The 25,771-nt window shown below is 38.3% G+C and overlaps 1 protein-coding gene across 6 annotated transcripts; it reads right to left on the bottom strand.

Moving 5' to 3' along the window:
- Positions 1–890: 890 nt before the first annotated feature.
- On the bottom strand, positions 891–25,722 carry ppp6r3 (protein phosphatase 6, regulatory subunit 3). 6 transcript variants are annotated; one of them, XM_085283168.1, is made up of 26 exons: positions 25,510–25,722; positions 19,793–19,964; positions 19,368–19,601; positions 18,440–18,626; positions 18,154–18,291; positions 17,855–17,920; positions 17,305–17,417; positions 16,826–16,939; positions 16,405–16,531; positions 16,065–16,217; positions 14,783–14,932; positions 14,522–14,586; positions 14,302–14,417; positions 13,723–13,808; positions 13,061–13,147; positions 12,414–12,460; positions 10,315–10,369; positions 9,799–9,929; positions 8,664–8,779; positions 7,847–8,039; positions 7,620–7,717; positions 7,198–7,393; positions 6,210–6,227; positions 4,040–4,147; positions 3,036–3,110; positions 891–2,897 (listed from the first exon to the last, which is right to left on the bottom strand). In XM_085283168.1, exons 3-26 carry the CDS (start codon positions 19,592–19,594, stop codon positions 2,846–2,848), a joined length of 2,718 nt encoding a protein of 905 aa, XP_085139294.1. In that variant the 5' UTR covers positions 19,595–19,601; positions 19,793–19,964; positions 25,510–25,722; the 3' UTR covers positions 891–2,845. The 6 variants fall into 6 exon arrangements, with proteins under 6 accessions (XP_085139294.1, XP_085139289.1, XP_085139291.1 ...); XM_085283163.1 differs by having other exon boundaries at positions 12,414–12,511; positions 25,510–25,721; XM_085283165.1 differs by having other exon boundaries at positions 3,036–3,107; positions 12,414–12,511; positions 25,510–25,721.
- Between the last annotated feature and the right edge of the window lie 49 nt (positions 25,723–25,771).

Here is a 25,771-nt window from a genome sequence, read left to right as displayed (position 1 = left end):
TGAGCAATTAAACACTGCAACCCCTGATGCGCCAACTCCAAAAATTCTAATGGAGAAACATCTTAAAACCTCTGTTAACTTTAAACACAATGATTTCTCACATTTACCGTAACGCTGCTAATTAGGTCTCGGTGATACTAGAGGTTTTGTGCAAAATGTGGTGCTGGTCTTCAAAGCAAAGCCCAAGAGGACAGGAAAATGGGTGCGATTACCACCATTTAATATACATCAGTATATTAAACCGACTCGAGTTTCCACTGACAGCTTTAATCTAACAGAAAATGGGTTGTGCCTTTGACAGTCTAGAAATATGCACAACTGAACAGAGCAGTGAATGTGAACCATTACCTGTAAACCTCTCATTTCATCTCCAATCCTGGTACAGAAAACCAAGTCACAAAACCATTTTCCTTAGGAACCACGTTTCAACTAATTTGGTGAGAGCAAAGTAAGGGGTTAAAGCAAAGAAGAGAAGGCAAGTTGAAGTCTGTTTTTTTTTACCATCATATTATCTGCAGCTTCTTATTCTAAGTCAGGTGGTTACACAGCAGTTTAGGTTGTCCAGGTGTCCAAGAGAAAGAACAGAGCTGGAAACTAGCATGGCAAGTCCACTTTAAAATCCTACAAGTATTGGTGATTGGTGCATTTAGTGCTCAATACAAGAGTCAAACCTGTGTGGACACATTCTGCAGTAATAGTGCCAATCAAGATAAGCCAGTGTTTGGTTTTGCCCAGGGCACCAACGGTTGGTCAAATTAAAAAAAAACAAAAACCAAACCAAAAAAAAAAGAAAGTTAGACACTTATAATGTTAAGAACCCCCCAAACACAACATACACCTCAGGATCCAGCTGCCACCTCTAAAACTGGAGACCAAAATAAATCAAACCATTTTCCAAATAATGCTTTATGAATGTGGTTTTAAAGTGAAGAACGATTCCCAACAAAACATTGATGAACAAGAATGAAGTCAATGAAAATAGAAATAAAACTGTTTCAAACTTGGGTGCTTTACTCAAGCTGCACCTCCTGCTCTGCAGGAATAACTTACACATGAACACATACCAGACGCTAAAACACTACAGAGCGTCTGATGTGATAACTGTAAAAGTAATCCTTATCATTTTATCTTAAAAACTTGCAGGTAAAAAGTAAAATGTCACCATTCATATTACAAAGTAATCTAGCAGGAATGTTTGCTTTCATTGATTAGACTGGCTGACAGAGTACATCATTTGAAGTCACCATTAAACTTTTTTGCCCAAACTTTCTACAGCAGTACCTCCACCTCACCCACTGTACGGTCTAAACAGTGTCACCTGCTGGCACACAGTCATTGGCTGAAACAATTTCACCTGATTGTCACATGTAAGCCCATGAGGGTGGACACAAGGCAATCTTGCAAAAGGTAACGCAGAAAACACACAGCTTCCACATGATGTATGAGGCATGAAAAGTGCTGTCCCTAGCACACATTAGAAATTATGTATTGCATTCAATGGGAAAATCACAAACTCAAACCTTTTTATAGAGTATGTGCGCTTGAGCTGAACAGTACAGATATTGACTTAAAAAAAAAAAATCATATTTTGAAAACCAACACTTTCTTACCTATAGAGGAAACCTCCAGAGCCAAGCCTTGCCAGTCAATATCTTTCTAATGCCGAGATGGTGGGACTACACACAGTAGCTCCATCTGCTCGCCCTCCACAGCTGACAGAGTTACAGACTGTAGATTGTGTAGCTGTTTGGGCCTACCCCATGTGGCAGCTGTGTGTTTTGGCAAAATGTATTTATTTATTATTAAATAAATTTATCCTCTACTTCTGTGTATAGTTTGGCAATTAAATGCCTTTCAATTTTACTATAGTAGCAGGCTGAATTGACAGTTCTGCACATTGGAGATGAATATTCAACTTGGAACGACATTTTTAAAAAATATAATGCAATCTAAAGGGAGACCCAGCAAACTGAAAACCAGTTATCTGAAGAGCACTTGCGATAAAAACAAAAAACGAACATATTCTTAATGCATTTATAGCTCCTAGTTTAGGTTGTGGTGACAAACATCTCCTCTTTAGCCTTCCAGCTGCGAGGTAAGAACCTAGTTAGCATGAAAGCAGCCAGTAAGAAAGAGACAGTGTTGGTATATCTCTATGGTCATTTTTTTCCCCTTTTTGTTACTACAATCTCAACTCCATAATAAATTAGAAAGAAACATACCAAAACAGCTCAAATGTTATTCAATGCAGAAGATCACAAGAGAAAAATCATTTGCAATTAGCTGCAACAAAAATAAAACTGTTTCAATTGGTCAGAGCAGCTCTGCTCAGAGACAGATCAACGGTGGGGGAGAAATTTTAAATATAGCTCTAACTTGAAGTGTCAGCCTGTTATGCAGCCAATAACAACAACATGGTGATTGGTTGATCATGAATCAGCTATTCCTCTCTGTGGTAATTCAACTTATGCTTCTGTATACATTTTCCTTTTATAAAATATTTTATTCATACAATCATTTCCTTAACCATCGCAACATTACTATTTAATTTTGGGAGTCAGGATATCAGTCACACATCACCTCCTAAGTACAATAGTATATAAACAAATGCAGAAAAAAAATTATTCCGTATCCATTTGAGTGTCTCTCATTTTACTTCTTAGTCCATCTTGTGTCTGTACACCTGTCTGCCCATTTGTCTTTCAGTGATGAGACGATGGGAGTATTGCTGGTCCTGATGGGGCATGTGGTTGGAACAGCTGTGAGCAGCAGCCTCTGCTGGCTGACCAGGAGAAAGGCCCTGCATGGCAGAACAGGCTGGCCATTGGCAGGCATTAAGTGACTCTCATGCTGGCCCGTTTACAGCTGGCTCAGAGGACACAGAACTTCTGTCGAGCCTAGAAAAGAGGAATGAGATATAGATACGGAACCTTTTGAAGACAGAAGGAAATATCACTGCATAAATGAAGACTATGAAGAGACTGATTATATTCTAATGAAATTCAAACTTGAATCACAAAGGCAGTCAGACTTACTTGGCCTCCTCTGTGGGGGACATTTCTTCCAGAGGACCATTGGGTAGCTCCACAATGGGCCGACATTTCTCACTACTTGCCAGGACACGAATAAGGAGAGAAACACAATATTCAGTTTACAATACCAGAACATGTGAAACGGTTTAGAAAAGGCTGTAATGGAAATCAGCTCAAGATAATTTGTATCTTGCAGCAAAACAGTTTTGTCTTGTCATTTATCAATTCCTACACCTATAATTTCTTAAAAATAAATAAATTCCAGTCAATAGAGCAACTGACCAAGCTCTGATTGGCCAGGAGTTATACTGAACTTATTTTCTGGGTGCGATGCTCAACTCGACTTAAGAGGTTTAGTTACACGAGGAGATCACTCAGTCAGGATTTCTCCCCCAAACCCCAACTATCTCTAACTGTTGGCATAGAGCCCAAAGGAGCTGTCTGCCATGCAGTTTTAATACCTCATTCACTGAGCTGATGTAAAGCAGACTTTGAAGGTAATCTGGAACTATTCATAGACTTTAAATGACCTGCTTTCTGGAAAAGGTCTAATCCAATTGAAAAGGGAAGGAAAGAAGTTGTTTACTTTGTTGTTAGGCTAACTATTTTTTAATCAAAAGCAATTTACTAATTTTTAAATCACATCTTTTATTTTCCAGGCTCATATTTAACCAAAATGGAAAGGCCTGCAATTATTCACAGCTCAGAGAAACGTGGGGCACTGACATAGCTGCTAGATGCATCTGGATGGCGATATAACAGAAATGATGAATGTGATGATTCATTACTATTAATGCACTTGAAGTTATGAAGAAACATAATCTGACTATCAGATTCTGCAAGCACATCTGATAGTAGCAATGAATACTGCAAAGTCCTGCACATTTCAGGGACAAATGTGTGACGGACGACCGCTGAACACTGCAGAGCACGTGCCGACTCTGGCTTTTTATAAGACAAAAACAAACTTAAGTAGTGACTGTGAGACTGTGTGTGCTATATCTGACCCAGTTTTAGGACAGCAGGCTGTGGCTGAGCTGTTGATGCCTGCTCTCTCTGACTCCACATACTCCACTACTGAGTACTTCTCTGAAGAAGCAATCTTCTCTTCCTCACTGGAACACACAAGTACACAGCATATGCATTAATACATTGGTATGAATCCCTTCTAATTAGTCACTTTTTCCACAGAACCACACCAACCATTACAACAGTGAGATGTCAACAGTGAAGCATGCTGAACTGACTGACAGAAAGAACAGTAAAACAAAGGATGGTCATGTCGAAATGGAACACCTCTGATGTCTATGTAGGAAAAGCATCAAAATGTACAGCAAATGGAGAAAGTCAACAGATTGGATTGTTTAGCTATGATAGTCTTTACTTTGTTGCTAGCAAGCAAACAGTAAACAGGCCTAGAGACTGATTAGACCAAAATTGTTTGTACCAGCCGTCAGTCTTGCTTTGTCTCAGAGAACCACCAATCATCTTGATGAGGCCTCAATCAAACTAAAAACACTCACAAACATCCAAATCTATTCAAACATTTAAAAAGGTGCTATATAACGGGTACCCAGAATGTGTAAAATTAGAAAACAAATGTTTATGGTCTCCTGTTAAAAATCTGCAGTCAGTTACATGTTTTAAAAACAGAATTTTACAATTTCACAAAAACATTCAAACTCATATAGTCATGCTTGTGTAAATGTAATTTTAGTCAAGTACCAAAAAAGAGAAAACGTTACTTTCTGGAATTTATAGTACAGAAAAACAAATACATGTTGTTTTGAAATCTGATTCAATTAGCAACACATTAAAGCACAAATCTTTCTATTTGAATCTACCTCAGTTATTGTTATATTTAGAATGGTTGTATTTAGGGCTGTGCAATATGACCAAAATCTCATATACCGATATAATACATTTATCGTCCTGACAATGGTATAAATCACAAAAATGTAACATTTTATGTAAATTCTGGAATCTCGAGCAACTCAACTTGCGTGAAGTGTTTCCAGCTGGGCGTCCTTTACCTGGAGTCCAGTGTTTTAACCGATGCATGAAACTATACATTTTTAGACATAAGTTGTAACGGCCATCGTTTTCTTTCAAAGTTTGAGTCGAAGGTTTATTTTTTAGCACCTGACGGCTCTTTTTTGCTTCTCATCCGTAAACTTTCTGCATACCCTTTCACGTGATTCAGTTTATTTTGAAAAGTCTCAACAGGATCAAACAAGTGGACAGCGGAGCCACTCGATGGTTTTACCGTCGTTGTTGTTGCTAACAACAACAACAACAACAACACATAAAGACAGGCGCTTGTCCGTCCGTAGTGTGGTTATATTAAATATAAGAGAAAGAGAGAACTTTAAGAAATTAATATAGCCACTACAGTGATCATCAAAATGATGAAAAAATATTGCTGTAAACAGTTTATTTTACGACACCACGAAACAAACGATAGCGTAAAATGAAACGATAGACGTTTTTATATTGTCATCCGATATACATCGTTATATCGAACAGCCCTAGTTGTATTACAGCCAATATCAAATTTTGTTTTATTATGTGAAGAGTGAGCTGTGACGTGTACATGTTTTTATTCTGTATTAAAGTAGTTTTTCAGTCAGAATACAATCACCACATTTTGCTTTTGTATTTTGCAAAAGTAGTATTGTTTTTCTCTCTAATAAGTCACAATCGCAGGATGGACACACTGTCTATTTGCTAAAGCCAAAAAAATAAGGCAGCTATGGGAAAAGCACACCAATGAAACAAGCATATGGAGAAATATATTTAGAAAGCTGTATGTAACCAATAAAAATCCAACTGAGGCCACTTCAGAGAACTGGTTTCTACTTTGGGCCAATTTCATCTGGAACATTTCAGCCAAGAATGAGATTGTGTTGCAGTGTTAGAATAAAAGTAATCTGAATAAGATCAAGGCAAAATTAAAAAGGAAAAAAAAAAAAACTGCACTAAAAAAAAAAAAAAGAAAAGAAAGAAAAGAAGAAAAACACACCTTTGATAAAAACACATGCAGAATGGAGATAATGAAATAAACAAACAAGGAGTTGAAACCAAAGAAGATCAAAATTCCGAAAGAAAAGTTGGTGGTTGACGTGACAACAAGACTACATCACGGCTGCAGGCTGATCTCTGATTGGCTGTACATACCGATAAGATTTCAACACTCTGAAGAAGACCACACCCACAACGCACAGCAAGAGAGAGAGGGGAAGCTCAGATTGTAAGTGTCGCTCAGTTCATTACACTGCTGTTATCAACTCAGGCAGACAGACAATATGATGCAGCATCAACAAAGGGACGGAAGGACAGAGGACAACCAACTTTAAAACCTGACTGTTCAGGAAACAAGGATTTCACCATGAAAGGGACTTTTTATGAGGCACTTTTTAAGCTTGTAGGACAGAAAAGTGGCATTCAAAACTTGGTATCCCCAGTTTGTGTAAGGCAAGACCTCAGTTACTTTGGATTTTTGAACATCAAATGGCTATCAAGGAGTAAAACACAAACAAACTAGTGTTCAAATATCAACCCCAATCCCCCCAAAATCCTATTTTCTGCTGTCCACATTATCATGTCACATTACACTAACCCATGACAGGGCACACAAATTAAATGTCACAGGATCTATAGTGGTTGTATCTAAAGTCTCAAAACACCAATAGTGTAAAGAACTTATGTTAGCTACAGTCACTACAGTCTAGACAGCGGAAGAAAGAATAGTCAGTGTTAAAAACTGAATCAGTTTATAGGCCCCTTTCTTTATGGCAGTGCAATGGACCAGGTCAAGTAGGAATCATTTATCAGATCAGTCTCTAATCCTCATTGAGGCACAGATAACTAAACTGGGATTGTATTCATAAATAAGTAAATTCTTAAAGTGATAACAATTTTTAAGAATTTACACTGACTACAGCCTAGTTAAGATGAGTTATTCACAAAGTAGGACTACCTCAGTAGCTTAAGAGTTTTTCTTCTGGCATGAAGCTACAATGAGCCAGCCCCGCATCCCATAAGAGACACCAGTTAAAATCAGCCAACCCATGCCTATAATCACAGAATTCCAACTGGCACTGGCACCACTCTCATCACCATAAGTCTGAAGCGTAATTCTTTTGTGTGCAAGTGATTCTCGAACCTCTTGAAAACGGCGGTCTCAGTCTTGGCATCAACAGTGAGACTGACTGTTTCTTTCATGGAGCCATTGATGACTGTTTCTGTGATGCTGCGGTGCTCAGAGCTAGATGCTTCCTCCTCTGCCTTAGAGCTCCCACAATCACTAGGTGCAGAGGCAGCTGGAGAAGCCACACTCGTGCCCAACCAGCCATCACAGTCTGAGGGATGTTAAGAAATGTGACATTAGGTGTCAGGTCTAATCAATCAATCAACGTCAATTAGACTGATTTAGCATCAACAGCTACCTCAACATGGGTTACATTCACCCCTAATATAAGAAAGATATAAGAAATATAAGAAACATCATCAAGTTCAGGAAATTCTGGATACTTCCCTTGTCAGATGACAAGAATACTCAAGGACATGCATTTGTGCATATCTCACCTTCAGACTGCATGGGTGCGTTAACCCCTAAAGGGTCAATTGTTTCTATACTGGTTTCCATAGCAACAGGAGAGTTGCATCTCAGGGGGTCTTTGGGGCTGAAAAATAAATATAAATTTATAAAGCACTTTCAAGTTTCACGGCTATCTTAAACACAAATTATTTATTCCAGAAACTGCAACACTGCAGACAGAAAAACAGACCCACGGTAAGTCAGGACATCTTACTTGACAGGAGTGAAGTTGGAGAAATCAGCCCAGCCAGTTTCTGAGTTTGAGTTAGCTGCAGGAGAGGAGCTCCATGCTGTATCAGGGGAGGTGGAGGGAGAGGATGGAGCTGGGTTGCTGGGGTTGGAGTTTGAAGCTGTGGATGTACCCGTGTCCATAGGGATATCATCAAAATTTGCCGTCCACACTGGGCCTAAACAAACAAACAAAAACAACAAAAACAACCCCAAATATATACGTTTTAATTCACGCATAAACTGAAAATAACTCCAATTAATTACCATGATTAATTATTCGTGATTACACAATGCAATGCCTACATAGTGAGGGGTTTTAAAAAATAAAATTAAAAAAAAAAGTAAAATACTGCCATTTTTTTTTTTACTGGCTCAGTGTTTGTTTGTTTTTTTAAATAAATAAAAAAAACAACATAATTTATTGCTTATTGCGCAATTTATTGTTGATATTATTTAAATATGCTTTAGTATGTGAAAAAATACATACTAAAAACATGCCAGTTGGAAGCGGCCATTGTGGAGAAAATGAAAGCAACTGTTACTGATTCTTCAGGGTTGATCTAAAGGAGTTGATTTGATTATTCAGTCGAACTGGGAGGGGTTAAAACTCAGCTGACAGCAATCTACTGACCAGCAGTGAGATTTTACACTCTATAACTTTAAATTAATCTTAGTTTAATCTTGATCCTAAAATCAAGTTGAGGCAAAACATAAAATAAATAAAAACGCTTGTGACAATTTGTCATTAGGCTACCACTGTGTACTTGAGTCTTACATGTGGTTGTCTCAAAACCACTAACCTGTGTCAACTTCCATTCTGTCATCGTTGCTGGGGTTGGAAGCTTCAAACTGATCCCTCTTCACGTCCTCCTCCTCCGAGTCTGTGCTCTCCTCGCTGTCTGTGCTGCCTGAACTCCTGTGATGGACAGATCAAGTATTAGAATAAAGATCTGAGCTGTCCTCTTTATACTGTGAGTGAGATTAAAAATAAATAGATAAATAACTAAATAAATAACAGAATATACAATTCAGCAGGAATTGATATCAGGATTTTATTGATACAGCTTAAATAAACAGGCTGCTCTGGTGGCGTTTTGTAAAACAATTTATCTGTATATATGCTCCTATATGGAACTTACAGTTCACATAAACACATTTTTTTGTATTTTTGCATAATAAGTATGTAATGCTGGCCTTGTTGACCACTAAAATATGTATTCAGAGCCATACGACCTTCACCTTTCTCATTTCCCTCATCTTTCCATTGTGAATGAATTTGTGTGTGATTTACAACTAACACTGACAAACCTAGAGATGTTTCTTATCCAAGTACTGATGACATTATTCATATTATGTTGATTTTAAATATTATAACGATTATTATTACCATTGTATTAAAAATACTGAACTAACAAGCTGATAATACAAAGGTTTTTTGATGACTACAGCAATGGTGATACAACTACCACTTTTCTAAAGCAATCACACAAAAAGCAAAAAACTCTAAACACAACAAATTATCCTTAAACAAGACTAAAAAGTTTTACAAATAGCTTCTGACGTTGATGTTAATAAAAATGAATCACTATAAGATCAAATACAGTGTCCATATGAATTCATGAGAAAACCTGCTATATCATTCCTACCACTTGAATGTTTTAGTTGTTCAAAATCTGGTGGCACATGGTTCACATCCGTACCAGCTTGCTCTCACAGCACTACAACTATGCCCATGTTTGACTTGATAGTCCTGTTTAATGCTATCAAATGAAGGCAACCCCGCCCCCTTAATGAAAACATTAAGTAACAAATAATTTAAAAACAAGTGGAAAGATAGTATAATGAGGCCATTAAGGTTAATTCAGTAACTCAATTCAGTTCAGTTGCAAAAAAAAAAATAAGTTCAGTTTCTTGGTGCATGTGTGTCTGACTCACCTGGGGCGTCTCTGTGCCTCTGGTGCAAAGGTGACATCTTTTTCATCCCAGATATCGTCTTCATCTGAACCAGCATCTTCAAACTGCTGGATTTTCTCCTTACAGCGTGCCTCAAACAAAGCGATATTTGCCTGGAGAAAATTTACACACATGTCAAAATTAGAGTGTCATCGGTTGTGCTTAAAGCACATGCACATACAAAGTAAAGTCTTACAGAACAAAACCCTAGGCTGTGAAGCATTCACTTAGAAAGCAGGCCTCAGGCATCTTTCACAGCATTATGCTGTCATTTCTTTTCCTGAAGAATACCTAGAGGCTTGTTTGAAGTACAAAAAAAAAATTACTTCAAGGTTTGTATTCTACAGCAGTTTTATTTTCTCACTTTCTTGTCATCTGCTTCCAAATTAATATCAACATCAGGATATGCACATCATGCCTTTAAAAATATTTTAACTAATTCCAGAAGAGTTTTACTCTCAACATTATGAATTTTAGATTAATAATCAAAGTACTTACACTTTCATTTGTATTCAGTGAAAAATTGATGTCTGATATTCTATCAAAGGGAATACTGCAAGGTTAAAGAGAGAGAGTTTTATTGAGTTAGATTTGTTAGGCATCCACATACAGACAAGCAACAAATTAAAGGAAAAACCCCAGATTCCCTCCTACAATGGGGGAATCTTTTGGCCATTGCTGCAGGAGACATTTTAGTTGTAGAGTGATCTTTTTTTTTAAACCAGTGATGAAGCACTCCCAATGATGCAAGTTGTTGCCGAGATGTTAATGCTCCCATCCATAGGGAAAGAATGGCTTTAATAAGTATGACTGATGTGACTCAAACACCATGACCTTTAGTTGCCAGATTCAAAAGCCAGCTGAACTTTTGGCGTCATCAAAACGAGGGAATATCATTTGTGCTGCTTAACCACTGTGTAGAATTTCATAGACTTGGACAAACAATGCCAAGTCACACTGCTGGCACAACACCTTATCAAGACACTTGTTTTTCCTTTAACTCGTCTCCAAATGACCCCACACAGACAAATTCTAGGACACAGCAAAAGTTTGTTTAATATTTCAAGCAGCCAGTACAAAATAAACAACTTTTAATCACCACCTGATTCTTTATGTCCCCGTTCCATGTTTTAAACTGACCAAGCTAAGAAAAGCTACATTTCCAGGTAGAGGAAACAATGCAGACAAGGAACCCAACATTGTTAGTCTCTACTTTGATATTCTGATGTAGTCACATAAGATTTTGCTGAAAATTTACCATCCACTAAGCAATCACTTTTTGCCCAAGCATGTTTTTTTTTTTTTGTTGTTTTTTTTATTGTTAGCCTAGTTCTAACAAAGATGAAAATACAATAAATATAAAACTCATCATGCATATTGCAGTTGGATATACACTATTGAAACAACTAATAATGAAGGAATTATCTATGTTTTTCACCTGTGTGACCACTTATAATAACTTGCCAACATCTGCCCTGTATACAATGCACTGTTCTTTTACAGCAAAGAAGCAGAGGTTTTATGCTGTGTACATCTCTACAGGAAAGTCAAGTCCTCTCTTTTTTTAGGCTACATCAGATATGTTCCAGGCATCATGATGGCACAGGAGGCACACCACTTTAGACACTTTAGATTAGCTAGAGCAGAAGCATTATCAGGTACATCAGTTAAAGACCTCAGTGAATAACAGCTTTATTTTCTAAAAGAGATCGCCAAATTTTCATTACACTAACATTAAATAATATTATGCTTAACAGAATTTGTAGAGGTCATGTCTGTGGTCAATGTGCATTTTCAGCCTTTCTGGGAAACATTCAATCACTGAGGTAGGTTGGTCAATGCTATGGGTCCATTGTATTTATGCATCCCCCATGTATGAGTCTTATGTTTCTAACAAGCATGCTTTTCGACAGGTGTTCATATAGCTACCTACTCAGAGCAGATCTTTTCTTCCTAAGCGCTTTACTGATGCCATTTTTTTTTTTAAATTAAAGCGGAAGAAAAGAAAGTAAAAAGAAAAGTTATTCTTGTAACTAAAAGTTACAAGAATAACTTAAGGTCACCAGAAGCCTAAGATTATGTAAGAAAGCTGTACTTCACTGATCCACTCCCAGGCATTTTGAAAAACAAGTGACATAAAAGGCAAAACCACAAGCATGCCCATTCCAGCTCACCCTAAGAAAGACAGAAAAGAGGCGGCCCACGACAGCAGAAAAAGGTGGATATGATTTCTTCTTTGAGCCAATTTTTGCCTTTGACGTGATCATTGTACCAGGCTAATGATAAAGCATAAAATGGTGTCGCTGGTGATGACATTTCTTTCTATATAAAAATGAAAATCTAAATTACTCAGAAAAAAAAGCTTTATGCTTTTTAAATTGAGTTTAGGGCTAGAATGGAAATCCTTCACAAGCCAATGAATGACTCAAAATTAAGAAATTAAATTGAAGACCTTTATTTTAAAAGTCATATGCAAATATTCTATAACTGAATGAATTAACAGTGAAAAAAATGACCCACCAGCTTGTAGTGTAGTGTGCTGTACCTTTTGTGTTACATGGTAATACTTAAATAGCAAATGTAGGAAAAGTACTCACTCCACAACATCGTCCTGATCAGCAAACTCTTCGTCATTGAAGCCAAACTGCTCAATAAAATTGGACGTCATTTGTTGCATCTGATAATCAGAAAAGGCCTGGCAAAACCCAGGACCAACGATAATGATATACTCTTGGCTCTACACCAAAAATGTCATTACTTGCAGTACAAAGAACATGTATACACATACTATATTCACACACACATAACATACATTAGGATAGATGTTTAAAGTACATTCATTTTTGAATTTTCTACTGCTACACTGATGACAGAGTTATTGTGCAGGACCCATGGACACAGAGTACCCACTGAAATCAACAGCTGGCCAAGTCAAGGGGGAAGAAGAAAAAAAAACCCCAAAACAAACAAAGTAACCTGATGCACTTTGGAGGACTTCAATTTCTCTTGTGAAGCATGAAGTGGACAAAATTTAAAAAGAAGTTGACATGTATGTACTGCACATTTAAATTTCCTAGGGTCCCCCCCCAATCATCGAAAACACTTTTGACAATAACTTTTAATATATAGAAGGTTTTGATTTGGCCCCCTAGGCAGAAAGGCTACCTCTACATGAGCTGGGTTTATGTGCCCATGGGTCTGCTTTGTGTGCCTTCATCCAGTTGCATCTGTGTTTAAATCTTACTTGTTGAAGAGACGAGTCTTGGTGAAAACCACTCTCTTTAAAGTCCACCTCATCATCACTGGAAGAATGGATGTGGTGTGTATTTACCTGAGAAAACATGACATTTAATACAAAATGATCTCCTGCTTATGGAGTGCAAAGAGTGCCAAAATTAAATAACATAATCATTAAACTATAATTTCTGCTTACATTAAAATTAGAAGTACACTTTTATTAAAAATATAATTATTTCACCATTTTATCATCTCATGGTTCCTGTGCTACAGTGCGTCATGAAATACTGAAACTGTCACAGCAGGTTGTCAACAGACCCCAACATCTGACCTCACCTTTGACTGGAGGATAAACATTGGATAGAATTTACTTAAGTGCTATATACAGGTGATGCTTAGTTCATGCTTTGTTCCCAGGGAAATCAGTCTGGCTGACATTAAAGTTCAACTTCATAATAACTTACTGACTCTCAATGTCTTGCTGGACAGTATATTTTAAACTGAATCATTGGCTCATCTTTTCCTCGTTTGTCCTAGCAGTTTATTTTCAATTAAAATTTACATTAAAAACATTTTAATGCTATGCCAAAACACTTTAGCTGTTAAATGGTTCAGCATGAAAACAAACCTGAAAGCTTTACTATTTTTCATGTTCGTGTTGTTACTCACCAAGTCAACAGTGTTTCTTTTGTTTGTGTCAGCCAGCTGTCCAGAAATAAAAGATTCCCATTTTTCTCGATCCTCTGCAGGGAGCTCTGTCACAGACATGAAATTTATATAGACACAGACACACACACACTACATCAACATAAAGAGCACAGCTATCAAAACTACTGGCAGAAGACAGTGCTACCCCCTGAGCCCCTTTACAACAAAGTAGAATAACAATGTTATTCTCAAATTATGGGTAAGCACATCTCTCACTTTATTTTCAGTTATGATTTTAGTGTCCAATAATTATAAAACCCAGATAATAAACAAAACATTCATGCTCCAAATTCTATTCCACAGTTTCTTGTGTTTTAAAGCCAGCTCTTCTCTTTCCCCTCACATGGAAGTGCTTTTTGTCCTTTCTAAAATACGAGTGTAACGAAGGGGAATATGAGCTAGGGTTTAGAAACGTTAGTGTGCTGATGATGATGTGTTCCTGGTCAGTATGAGACCTATCGATGATAAACCTACACTTTACAGGAAAGTAACAACACATGATGGTGCTAGATGAGCACTCAAAGAAATGTAATTCCTCACCAGAGATGAGCTGTTGTATTTGCGGCCCATTAGGGCCTTTGTCGCAGTTATGAACTATAGAGTTGGCTATTCTGGTCAGGTGACCCATGTAGCCTCGTCGCCGCCCACCTTCTGCCCTAAAACAAGGTTCAATAGTAGTATTAGCATATTTAATAGGGTGCTAGCGCCATGACCAATAAAACACAAGTATTATGCTTTTAGTGCAAACAAGAATACTTACTGTTCTTTCTCATTGGAGCTCCAGGCATCAATGATTCTCTGTATAAATTGGCACTTTTGAAACAGCTGGTGGAGAAAAACACAAGATACTAAATACACCAAAGAAATATCTGACAGACAGCTCACGTGACGTATAGTTAACTTCCAAGTCTGTTGCTCGTATAGGCCTGTATAAACAGGTTATGGACACATATACATATGTGTATTTATACACACACACACTAAAAAGTGTGGTTTTCCCCTTCTAGTATTTCAATCTTACATGTTTGATGAGGATGCTTTCCTTCACGTGTTCTGCCTCTGTGTCTGGTTGGATGTCTATGGGGGCAGGAGGCATAGCCAGTATCATGGCTGTACAGATTTCCACCTGAATGTGGAGGAAGTTGTTCCAGATGTATTTGAAATACATATCCTGTTGAGTAAAACAAAAACAAGTACAAAAGGAGACGCATTAATAATGGATTGGATTTATATAGCGCTTTTCAAGGCACCCCAAGTGCTTTACAATGCCACTATTCATTCACTCTCGCATTCACACACACTGGTGGAGGCAAGCTACGGTTGTAGCTACAGCTGCAGACTGGGGCAGACTGACAGCAGCGAGGCTGCCATATCGCGCCATTGGCCCCTCTGACCAACACCAGTAGGCAGTAGGGTAAAGTGTCCTGCCCAGGGACACAATGACCAGGACAGAGAGCCCGGGGATCGAACCGGCGACCTTACGGTTACAGATGCGCTTCCCAACCCCCTGAGCCACGGGTCGCATTAGTAAACCGACGGACAGAATAAAACTAGGGGGAACCACAACCAAAGGTTTTTCAGGTTTTTTTTGCCGACATAGCTGACACAAACTATGAAGGAAAAAATCTGTCATGTCTCCTCACAGGCTGAGATCTTATATCCGGATCATGGTGGACATGTAGGCTCCCTGTGCATTGCCACTATACATGACAAGTGATAACTGGATGGCCAGATTTAAGCTAAGTATTTTTTTTTTTATTAAAAAAAACAAAAAAAACAAACAAAAAAAAAAACCCACGAAATACTGAAAAGCGATGTGTTGTGTGTCGTGCATTATGAATGATGCAGGCCGTTTGAAAATTCAGGCCAGCCACATTGCTAAAAAATAAAATCCAAAACAACAAAAAGTTAAATCATCCATTTTCTTCTGCTTATCTGGGGTTGGGCAGCGGGGAAGTCCAGACCACTCTCTTATCAGCCACCTCTTCCAGTTCTTCCAGTTTCCCAACAATGCTCCATCTGGTGGCAGATGGCTGCATAACATCGGGATGCAACAATTTACTGGGATTGGACATTGACTTGAATGGTGTGGAAGTTTGAAGTGTAGGGATAAAACTTTCTGTTAATTGTGCAAGTTAGGATTTTCAGATTTAGACCAAAAACTCTGAACTGGACTTCTGTGGAAAATTTATGCCCCAAAAAATTTTCAGAAAACTTTTGAACTTGTCTAAGATCGAAATTCATTGCATTGATTGTAGTCTCCGCCCCCACACCACACACCCTAAAAAGAAGATAGTACTTACTAGTATAACTCCAAGTGTGTTGAGGTTAATTAGTTCTGTATTGATGCTGTGTGTGTTGCTCTGCAACAGACTGGCGACCAGTCTGACCACATTGAGCCTGGTGTTGCCCACTGGAGGGTCCAGAACCCCCCATGTTGTCTTCATCATATTCTTCTGATGGTGGAAAGCAAAGTGTTTATCTTAACTACAAATGTCATTTTCCTTGGGATAAATAAAGTATTATCAATCAATCAATATTTGCAGACTTGGCCTGAAAAATATAACATAGTCCACCTATCTTCAACCTACAATCTGCAAATCTGCAAACAGAGCAATAGTCACAGCTGTAAATAGTCCTTACCTTTGGAGGTTCGAGTAGCAGCTGGTGAAAATCTTTGAGTCTGGGTCTCACAGCCTCGAGGATGCTGTGGTTCACTGAGAATGATGGATGAGACATCCCTGGGGGGCACTCCATATGACCCTCAAACCTACAACACATGTCCAGTCACATGAACTAGTGCAAAAAAGAAAACAAAACAATGTTGCCTTGCCAGTACAGTTTGGACCATGATTCAGACTGGGACTATATGATTTAAGGATCCAAATAGGAGAAGTAAACTTTGTATACTGCAATAAAGACAGAAAGAATGTTTGCGGTATTTAGCTCCCCATTTCAAGCGGTATTGTGTTGCTTAAAAATTGTTTAAAAATTGATTTATTTTAAAATCTCCACCCATGTCAAATTAAAAATATCAACTGGCAGATGAAAGGACAAGACATACGCTGGTCTCCTCGTCTCAAACAATGTGAGCAGGATCTGGATAACGCTGACAATTGCAGACTCGTTCTTTTCCTTGTCGAAGATATTAGAGAGCAGCTGCTCTACTGTCTCCTGCCTGAAGAGGAAGATAACAGACACTTAAATGAGGGAAAGCAGGTTTTTTTGCATGGCAGAAAATGACAATGAAATCGAACAAAAACAAAGATAGACACAAGAGAATGATTTAAAGTTTGATCTGGTTGATCGTTATCAAAATTCACACCAATTATCTTATATCTGAGTTCAAAGGTTACGTCACAGTAAAACAAGAGCACTCAGAGCGTAACTCCCCAAAAGGACAAGGGCTATACTAAATGACACTTTTATTACAATACATTCCCTCTTATTGGGTCAAACAAACAAACTGAACCAACGACGTACTCATAGATAGTTTTATTCTGTACAATACTGACAAGTTCTCGTAAAGAAGCAAATACATACTTTTCAAGTGTGGACAGAAGTGGATCAGGTTCTGAAGAGCCCTGCACCTGGAACATCTGGTCTCTGCTCAGTCTAATGATCTCACAGAGTGACTGTGATGCATTGGAGTGTCTCTGTTTTCAAGAAGAAAAAAAAATAAATAAAACACTGCTAACCAGCTTAAAAAAAAAAAAAAAAAAAAAAAAAAAAGCCCTCCAGTCTTGTATTTCCCTCCTGCTAGCTGACCAGGAGGCTATTTGTTGCAGCCCTCGATCAGTGAGCCAACTCTCCAATGAGGCTCTCATCCCACAGTCAAATAGAATGACTGAAAGTGCAGGGAAGAAAATCCCATCGGGAGAAACCCCCACCCGAACACCGCCTCTCACCGAGGGCACATAGGTACAGAGCCCAGCACCCCTCCAGGTGACTTTCTGCACTTTATATAGTATTGTTTAATACTGGTAAATATTACATCTGAATGTCTTCAATGATTAAATAAGTACCAGTATACTTCCTGACGAATACCCTGGTGAATACCGGAAGTACAGGGCAAAATATGTAAGAAACTCACATCTTCATCTTGAGAAGGTTGTATCATCTCCACCAGTCTCTGAATCACTTTCTCCTCATTCAGCCACTAATAGAAACAAAGAACTTTGTCAGGAAATCATAAAATTTCATTATTAAATAAAAAGGCTTCACAACGTTTCACCCTTTGCTGTCCACTTCATTCCTTAACATCAACTGAGAACGGTTAATAAACTATACCAGATGGCAATATAATTTAATGTGGACTGTAATATTCTAGTGTAAAGTGCCTGAGAGGATATCATTTTTAGCAAAGGAGGGAACCATTTTGTTGTTACCCACATTGAGAACATCTTGTCGTAGCTGCTGTGGTTCGATGCAGGTGAGCATCCTGAGCAGCAAGTCCATGATCGCAGAGGTCCCGATGTGTTTTATCATCAAGTCTACAAAGTCTTCCTGCTTCCTCAAAAAATCAACTATCTTTAAATAAAAACAAGACAAGGTTTTGTCATACCGATTTAAACAGACTTTGTTACACCTATAAGTAGCAAAGCATTTTATCCTCTCAGTATTTTTACATGTTGGCATCATTGGTGAAAAGAAATAAATTAATAAATAAAAATCCTACCTGTTCAGGCTTGCGTCCTATAAGAATAGAAAGAACTTTGGAGAAGAAGCTGGCCAGGAGGGGGTTGAGGGGCGGCTCATTTTGGAGGAAACTGTACAATTTCATCAGCAGTTTTTCATCTTCTCCTAGTCTGTCATTGATCTGGCTCACATCTGATGTAAGCAGCTCACATGATATGTTGGGATACCTGAGGGGTTTTAAAAAAAAAAAAAAAAAAAAAAAGGCCCTTTTAGAGTTTTTCCAATAGTTACAGCACTGCTCATTACAAAGCAGATAAATATTTAAATGCAGGAAATTCTAGAGGTATGAGTTCTTCTCAAAGTTATATCCAACCAGAGATCAAGAGTTTAAGTTTAGTTGCTTCATTTCACCAGTTTATTTTGAGAAAACACTAAATTACAGCAGCATTGCCACCATCGGTTCTGTAAGTAGTGTAACAGGAATTTTTTACAAACCTCAGTTATACACCAGACAGAATCAAACTTTTTTTCTTTTTTCTTCAGATTTCCATATTTCAAAAAACAATTTGAACAACAGATCAAAACAAGTGTAGATAATTCTCCTGTGAATTCATATAGCTCAAGTGGGAGCCATATGTCCAAGTAATACCATAGTATTTAAAGCAATGAGTGATTTTAAAGCAGACTACTGGATGTGAAGCTTTCCCAACTGGATTTTCCCACATAATCAGAAGTTTGGGGAAAAGCTCCCAAATCTCAGTTTGACCAATTTCTTCCGGCCTTGTGAACAAACTTGCTAACATTTCAACTTTTGTGGACATGTCAGCAGTTTGCTAGACACTGGAGTTACGCAACTTTGATTTAGCACCACAGATAAGTTTACAGAAAAACTACATCCTGTAGGTTAAATGTTCCTGATGTCAACATACATCTTCGTCAAACTGTGAAATTAATAACCATTTCCTTACTTGTATTTAACCTTTTCCTCAACATCAGTACTGGGTTCCTGTGTGATAAAGGTAACCAGGTCCTCCATACACTGTGGTCTCAGCAGGAAGTCCACAAGTTTGTGATTCTGGGCCTTGCACTCCTGCAGGACATCATCCTCATCCATTACCTCTGTAAGCGTCACATCCTCCTTCTCCAGCAGTGTGTCAATGTGGGATGTGGTGTGGAGGTCAAATTTCCAAAACATGTTGGTTCTTTAATACATACATACATACATACATATATATGAAAAAAGGACACAAATATGTTAAAACAGATTGTGGGCAAAAGTGAGTCATTAAAATGAGCACAAAAATGAAACATTATCAATCGAGATTCATCTAAGGGGCAATGATTTACTAAGGGATCACTCAATAATCGAGTAACAGTTCTTATTTCAGCTCACCTGTGAGTATGTTGGAGTCCTCACAGCAAAGCTCAGGTTAAAAAGAGGTTTGTTCTAGTCTTTGGGAGTTGTGGCCCATTCCAGGCTGACCAGACGGATGGGCAAGCAGGCAGATAGTGGTAATGGACACACTCACAAAAAGCGCACATACAGCAGTTCAACACGAACACACCTGTGGGAGAAAGACAAAAGCAGATGGGCATATATTAGGGCTGTGCGATATGACCAAAGTCTCATATCCCGATATAAGACACTTATCGTCCCGACACAGATATATATCACAAAAATTTTACATTTTCTGTAAATTCTGTGAATCTCGGGCAACTCGACTTGAGTGAAGTGTTTTCAGCTGGCGTCGTGTACCTGGAGTCCAGTGTTACATAAGTTGAAACAGCCACAGTTTTCTTTGTGAGTATTTATTACACGGCGTGCTGCGGGGAAAAGCCATCAAATCCGACTTTTTTTGACCCCATGCGACGCATATCCGATCATGGTATAACAGTTTGAACAGCACAAATCCAATATTTTCAAATCCGACCTGGGTCACGTCGTATTTAGGGCTGCCACAAACGATTATTCTGATAGTCGACTAGTCACCAATTAATTTTGCGATTAGTCGACTAATCAGATCATCATCCATTGGAGGTAAAACGTACAGCTTATTGCACCAGCAGCATCTGCTCTTATATAACTATCATTTGCTTACAGCTTTAAGTGTGTAAGGTCTGTGCTAACTAACAATAAAGACAAGATGATAGTTTATTAAATTTGCAGATTGTTTCGGTGAAGTTTAATAAACTCCTTGCTATCTAAAATATAACAGGACACCGGAGTATATTCTCGAGCATCTCACACTTCTGATAATCAGCTGTCTGCTTGACGTTTATTCAGCTGTGTAAAAACTTTAATCTCAGCCAAACCGATTTACTCAGGAACAAATAAAACACTGAAAGAAAGCCAAACAATAAAATTTTTAAGTTATCTAAGTGACTTATATATCATGTTTAACCTGAGTAGCGAAAGACGGCGGTGGGTTTGAAAACGATTTGCCGGGAGTCCGGTGTTCTCACGGCTCTAGCGAGCCTAGCCCCCGGCTAGCTATAGAGCTAGTGGGTAACAGACGTCTCCGAAAACGTCGGAGCGCTTTTGAAAATATTTGGTGTCTTGATAAACTGAGCAGATATTTGAGGTTTACATAGCTACATTCTCGCCTGAAAATATGTTAAACGTTTATTTTGTGACCCAGAAAGAATAATAAGAGTAATATTAAAACTAACTAGCTGCCGCCATTGTTGGAAACTGAGCTGGGCCGCGCTATGAATTCTGGGACACAGCTTCTTCTTCTTCGGGGTTTAACGGCAGCTGGCATCCTTGTACATGCAGTGCTGCCATCTTCTGTTTCAGTCCGTTATTACACTCTTAAATCCTGCTACTTATTCCTGCGTCTTTTGGGATCTTACAAAGCTTCAAACGAAGCGTCGACTATTAAACCAGTCGACGACGATTTTGATAGTCGATGTAATCGTGACTAGTCGACTAATCGTGGCAGCCCTAGTCGCATTAAATCAGTCTTTTACGTCACTGACACAAGACAGACGCCAATTATCAGCGCCGGAGAAGACAATCAAAAAGACATTGTGAACGCTTCCTGGCCATCCAGTGAACAACCGGACCAAAAAAAAAAAAAAAAAAAATCAGAATTGAGCATTAAGACCTCCAGTGTGAACTTAGCCTTATAGTCAGCAGCATTTAGAAGTGCTTACATAACTTAAAGGCTTTAAGAATGCCCCCACCCAACATGTGGATCAGATATCCATCTCATCCTGACTTAAAAACCTGGACTGGATAGTGGTGACAACCTCCTGATCCATTTTACATTGTTCTGTGTTTACTACACACTGGTTGCTACAGAGAGCTATCATAACGTGGAGAATGCCAACAGGAAAGAACCAGCATTTTGGAGACATTTTACTGCTGCTACACAGATTTTCTTTACATGTTTGGAATAGGTGTTTTTTTTTTTTTTTTTTTAAATTAAACAGTGGTCAAGTGAGTCAAAGAGACAATGTCAATGATGTATCAGTAGCCCACCTAAGGCCCAAGATGACTACCAGCTGAGGCTAACCAGCTGGCATTAAACACCAATAATAAGAAATCTACAATAACTTACATGCATTTAGAAATCTCACACATACAAAGAGCGACCTTTCTCTAGTTAAAGAACAAAAAGGCACAAATTCTCAATTATTACTATTTTAACCGTTCATCTTATATAAAAATAAATAAACTCCCCAGTCTCTTTCTCATCACCAACTGGGTATGAAGACTTGCATCTAGGCTAACATGATTCTACTACTTCATCTGTGCCTCATAATTAGAACTAGGCAATAAAACCAATTAATTATCGTGCAAAAAACTTTTTAATAGCAATATAAAACATGGTCATTATTAGGGCTGGGCCATATTATACCGTTCACGGTAATACTGGTATAATGTTAGGCAACGATAGGAAAATGAAATACCGCGATAGAATATGAGTAAAACGTGCATGTGCAGAGCCTTTGTTTTCATACGCACATGGCCGATTGTTGAGTGAAACAGATGAACCAGAATTGGTTTGTAAAAATGCTCCAACTTCAGTGATGTGGAACTGGTTTGGTGTTTGTCCGTCAGATGCAGAAGATGCAAGCGGCCGTCGTTATTGTTGTATTTGTCGGACTAAGATGCTCTTAAATCTGGGAGTAATCTGGGTCCTAAACTCCGTATCGTTCAGGTCAAACGAACACTGCAGCATCACTGAGAGTTAAAAACTGTCTAAATTCTTTCATCTTTAATAAAACGATCAGCATTGCTGCTTTACCAGGTGTAACTATGAAGTTTAACTTCCAGGCATCCATGAAAACAAAATTTATTACATTTAACAGAGTTAGAAGTTAGCAGGAAGCTAGCGGAAGTTAGCTCGCTAGTTACCTAAGCATGATATAGCATGTTCTGACTGAGAGATTTCTGAAAAAATTCAAACGTACAGCTCTGCTATCACTTCCAACATAAATGAAGAGAGGAAAATAAACAGCAGTGACATTTGTAGGGTTACTGAAGTTGGGCTAGCTGGTATATAATGATGTGCTACGTGATCGCTAGCGACACAGCTATGTTAGCATAACATAAACAGTGAAGCTGGAGGACGAACACTAACACTTTTACACTTATAAAAGTTAACGTGAAGGTTCCTCATGGTTAGAGACAAATGCAATCGCATGGCAGGATGCTGTAAACGGACCAAACTTCAGTCAGGAGAACAACTGAGATAATCCATCCACAATACGAGGTTAGTCATTAATATACTGCAACAACATGGGAATAGAGCAGCTGCCAGAGAATTCAACATTAATGAATCAATGGTACAGAAGTGGAGGAAGCAAGAAGAATGAGTTTAATAAAGTTTGATTTATCTGACTGCTTTGTTTCGCTTAATGTGCCTTATAATCCCGCGCACCTTATGGTCCGAAAAATACGTACTGCACACTGCAGTTTAATGTTGCAAAGCACCTCTTTTTAACTTCAGTGGATATTATACATGGTTATGCTCAGGATATGTCAGCCCATTTCTACTGGAAATGCCTTTTGGTTAAACTTTCAGCAAGGAATTTGCATTTGCACTGTTACATTTTTATAAAGCTTTAATGTACATAAAAACCAGCTTCTTGTTTAAGTGAAAATAAATGGAAGGTTGTCTTTTTGCGCTAGTAATGTTGTGGAGTTGTATTTTGACTCGCATCAATTATATCGTCAGTTATATCGTTATCGCAAATTTTCAAATATATATCGTGATAAATATTTTTGGCCATATCGCCCTGCTCTAGTCATTATAAAAGTGACAGCTCATTCAATCCATGTTTTGACAGACAATATGAAAAGCCAATGACAATGCCTGAAGTGCTGCTATTGGCTGGAATTAAACTAAGCTGCAATGTCCTGGTTTTTCCCATGTTAAGAATGTGTATAATACGAATACTCTGAAGGAAATGCTCTTATTTGTGTACGTTTTTCAGTTTTTGTTGTCAAACAACTTCATGAACATGCAATAAAGATATGAAAAAGTGACAAACAATACCCATCAAGACCAATGTAAATACCCTCTATTTTCAAGCCATCTTTCAGTCCACTTTTCTTCAATGCTAGAGCCCTGACTTAATGATATGATTATGATGTCTGATTAAATCCCTGTGAAAATTTGTCAAAATCTTAGCTTTTCTCTGATTTCATCTATATTCACGTAAGTTTGAAGTTACATTAAACTAAAGCTTCTTGTTAGCAACTATTCTGAAAATTTGTTGTTGACACTCTTGAGATGTGTGCCAGTTCGGTACATTACTGTAGAGAGGTATTAATCCATTCCCATTTCTTTTTATTTTGCTTTCAAGGAGGTAAACCTTCTTTTAATTTTTAAACTAACTTTGAGCAGTACTTCTCCAGATAAATCGCTTAGCAAAGACCTAATTTAAATTGTATGCATCTTTAAACACTTTGTGACTAGCAGTCTCTCATCATTTGACCTATTCATTGATTCCCCACCTAAAAGGTCTTCTAATTACCCGTTCTGTACCACAGACAACCTATAATCACAAGCTCACCCACTGTACAAAGCACCTTCCTACTTATATTCAGAACAGTGACTTGTTACCAAGAGACTGTAGCAACTGCGTGTAATAAACATAGAGGATACCGGCTGCTGTGACTCCCCAAACTACTTTGACAAATCAAGTGCGGCTAGACATCTGGATGCCGATTATATTTCTGCTATTATGAATTTTGTGTTAACTCAGCAATGCAACTGACACAAAAACTGCACTACACTCACACTATAAAACGCCTATATTTTGATAAAACTATCACTCCCCAAAACAGCTGAACATACGCCATAGAGCGAAAATAATAAAAATACCGTAGGCACATAAACATTACGAGCCCGTAATAAAATCAAGCTAAATATCCACTCTACCTACATTTCAGGCCTATGTAGTACAACTATACACATGCAATAAGATATCACATTTTAGCTGGGTGGCAATACTTAGTATTCACCCAGAATCACCTGGTTCATCTGGGCTTGACTATCTGTTCCGAACCAACAGACTGAGCAGTTTAAAAAAAATAAGAAGAATTTCCTTAAGTATGTGTAAAGGCAGTCATTTAACGCAATCGTTATTGGCTGTATTTAATTTCAGCTAACCAACCTTCGAAGGCAAAGTTAACGGTTAGCTTTAATTTCGGCTAAACACGGATCAAAACAGCAGCCTTTTTAATTCACGTCATTACCAGTTCGTTTACATCCTAAGGCCCAAACCTATCTACCACTAACGGTGCAGGCGTTAAAGACAACACACCGGTACAAGGAACGTCACTAGCTATTGTTAGCTAACCCCGTGCTATCGAACTCAACCAGTTACCCTAATATATGTCACATATGAGGGTAATATTAACTGGCTGACAGGTTTGACAATAAAATCAAAATATGATCCCGAGGTACCTTAAAACACTAATGTGTCATGTTAACGTTAGCCTCCTCTTAGCTTAAAAAAACCACAGCCTGACAGCGCAGTGATAAGATGGCCAAGTATGCTCTTTGCTAGCCAGCTAACGTTAGCCGGCTATCTAAAGACTGCTGGCTAATCGTCTCTTCAGCACCAAGTGTATGAGCTTGCAGTTGTACCTACCAATAGACAAGGGTAAACACCGACTCTCCAGCATGTAGCTTATCTTAACATTAGCCTCGGACCTTAGCGATACTAAGACAGAGCTAAGATGAAATTTTGGCAAGGAAAATAAAGCGTTTAAAACTGTTTCTAACAGGCGCGAAAATGTAGACCTTCGGAGAGCACTTTTCAAGATGGCGGTTCCGTCAACTTCATCGACCCCTTCCCCCACTCCAGCTGCAATGTTTGTCAATCAAACGATTTCCGCAAAACTATTGGTTGC

Source organism: Mchenga conophoros, linkage group LG7 (assembly GCF_057382185.1).
Source record: "Mchenga conophoros isolate Kocher_MC1m ecotype Shallow Benthic linkage group LG7, M_conophoros_male_GT1.1, whole genome shotgun sequence".
Classification (NCBI taxonomy): domain Eukaryota; kingdom Metazoa; phylum Chordata; class Actinopteri; order Cichliformes; family Cichlidae; genus Mchenga; species Mchenga conophoros.
This window is presented reverse-complemented; position numbering and strand designations above follow the sequence as displayed.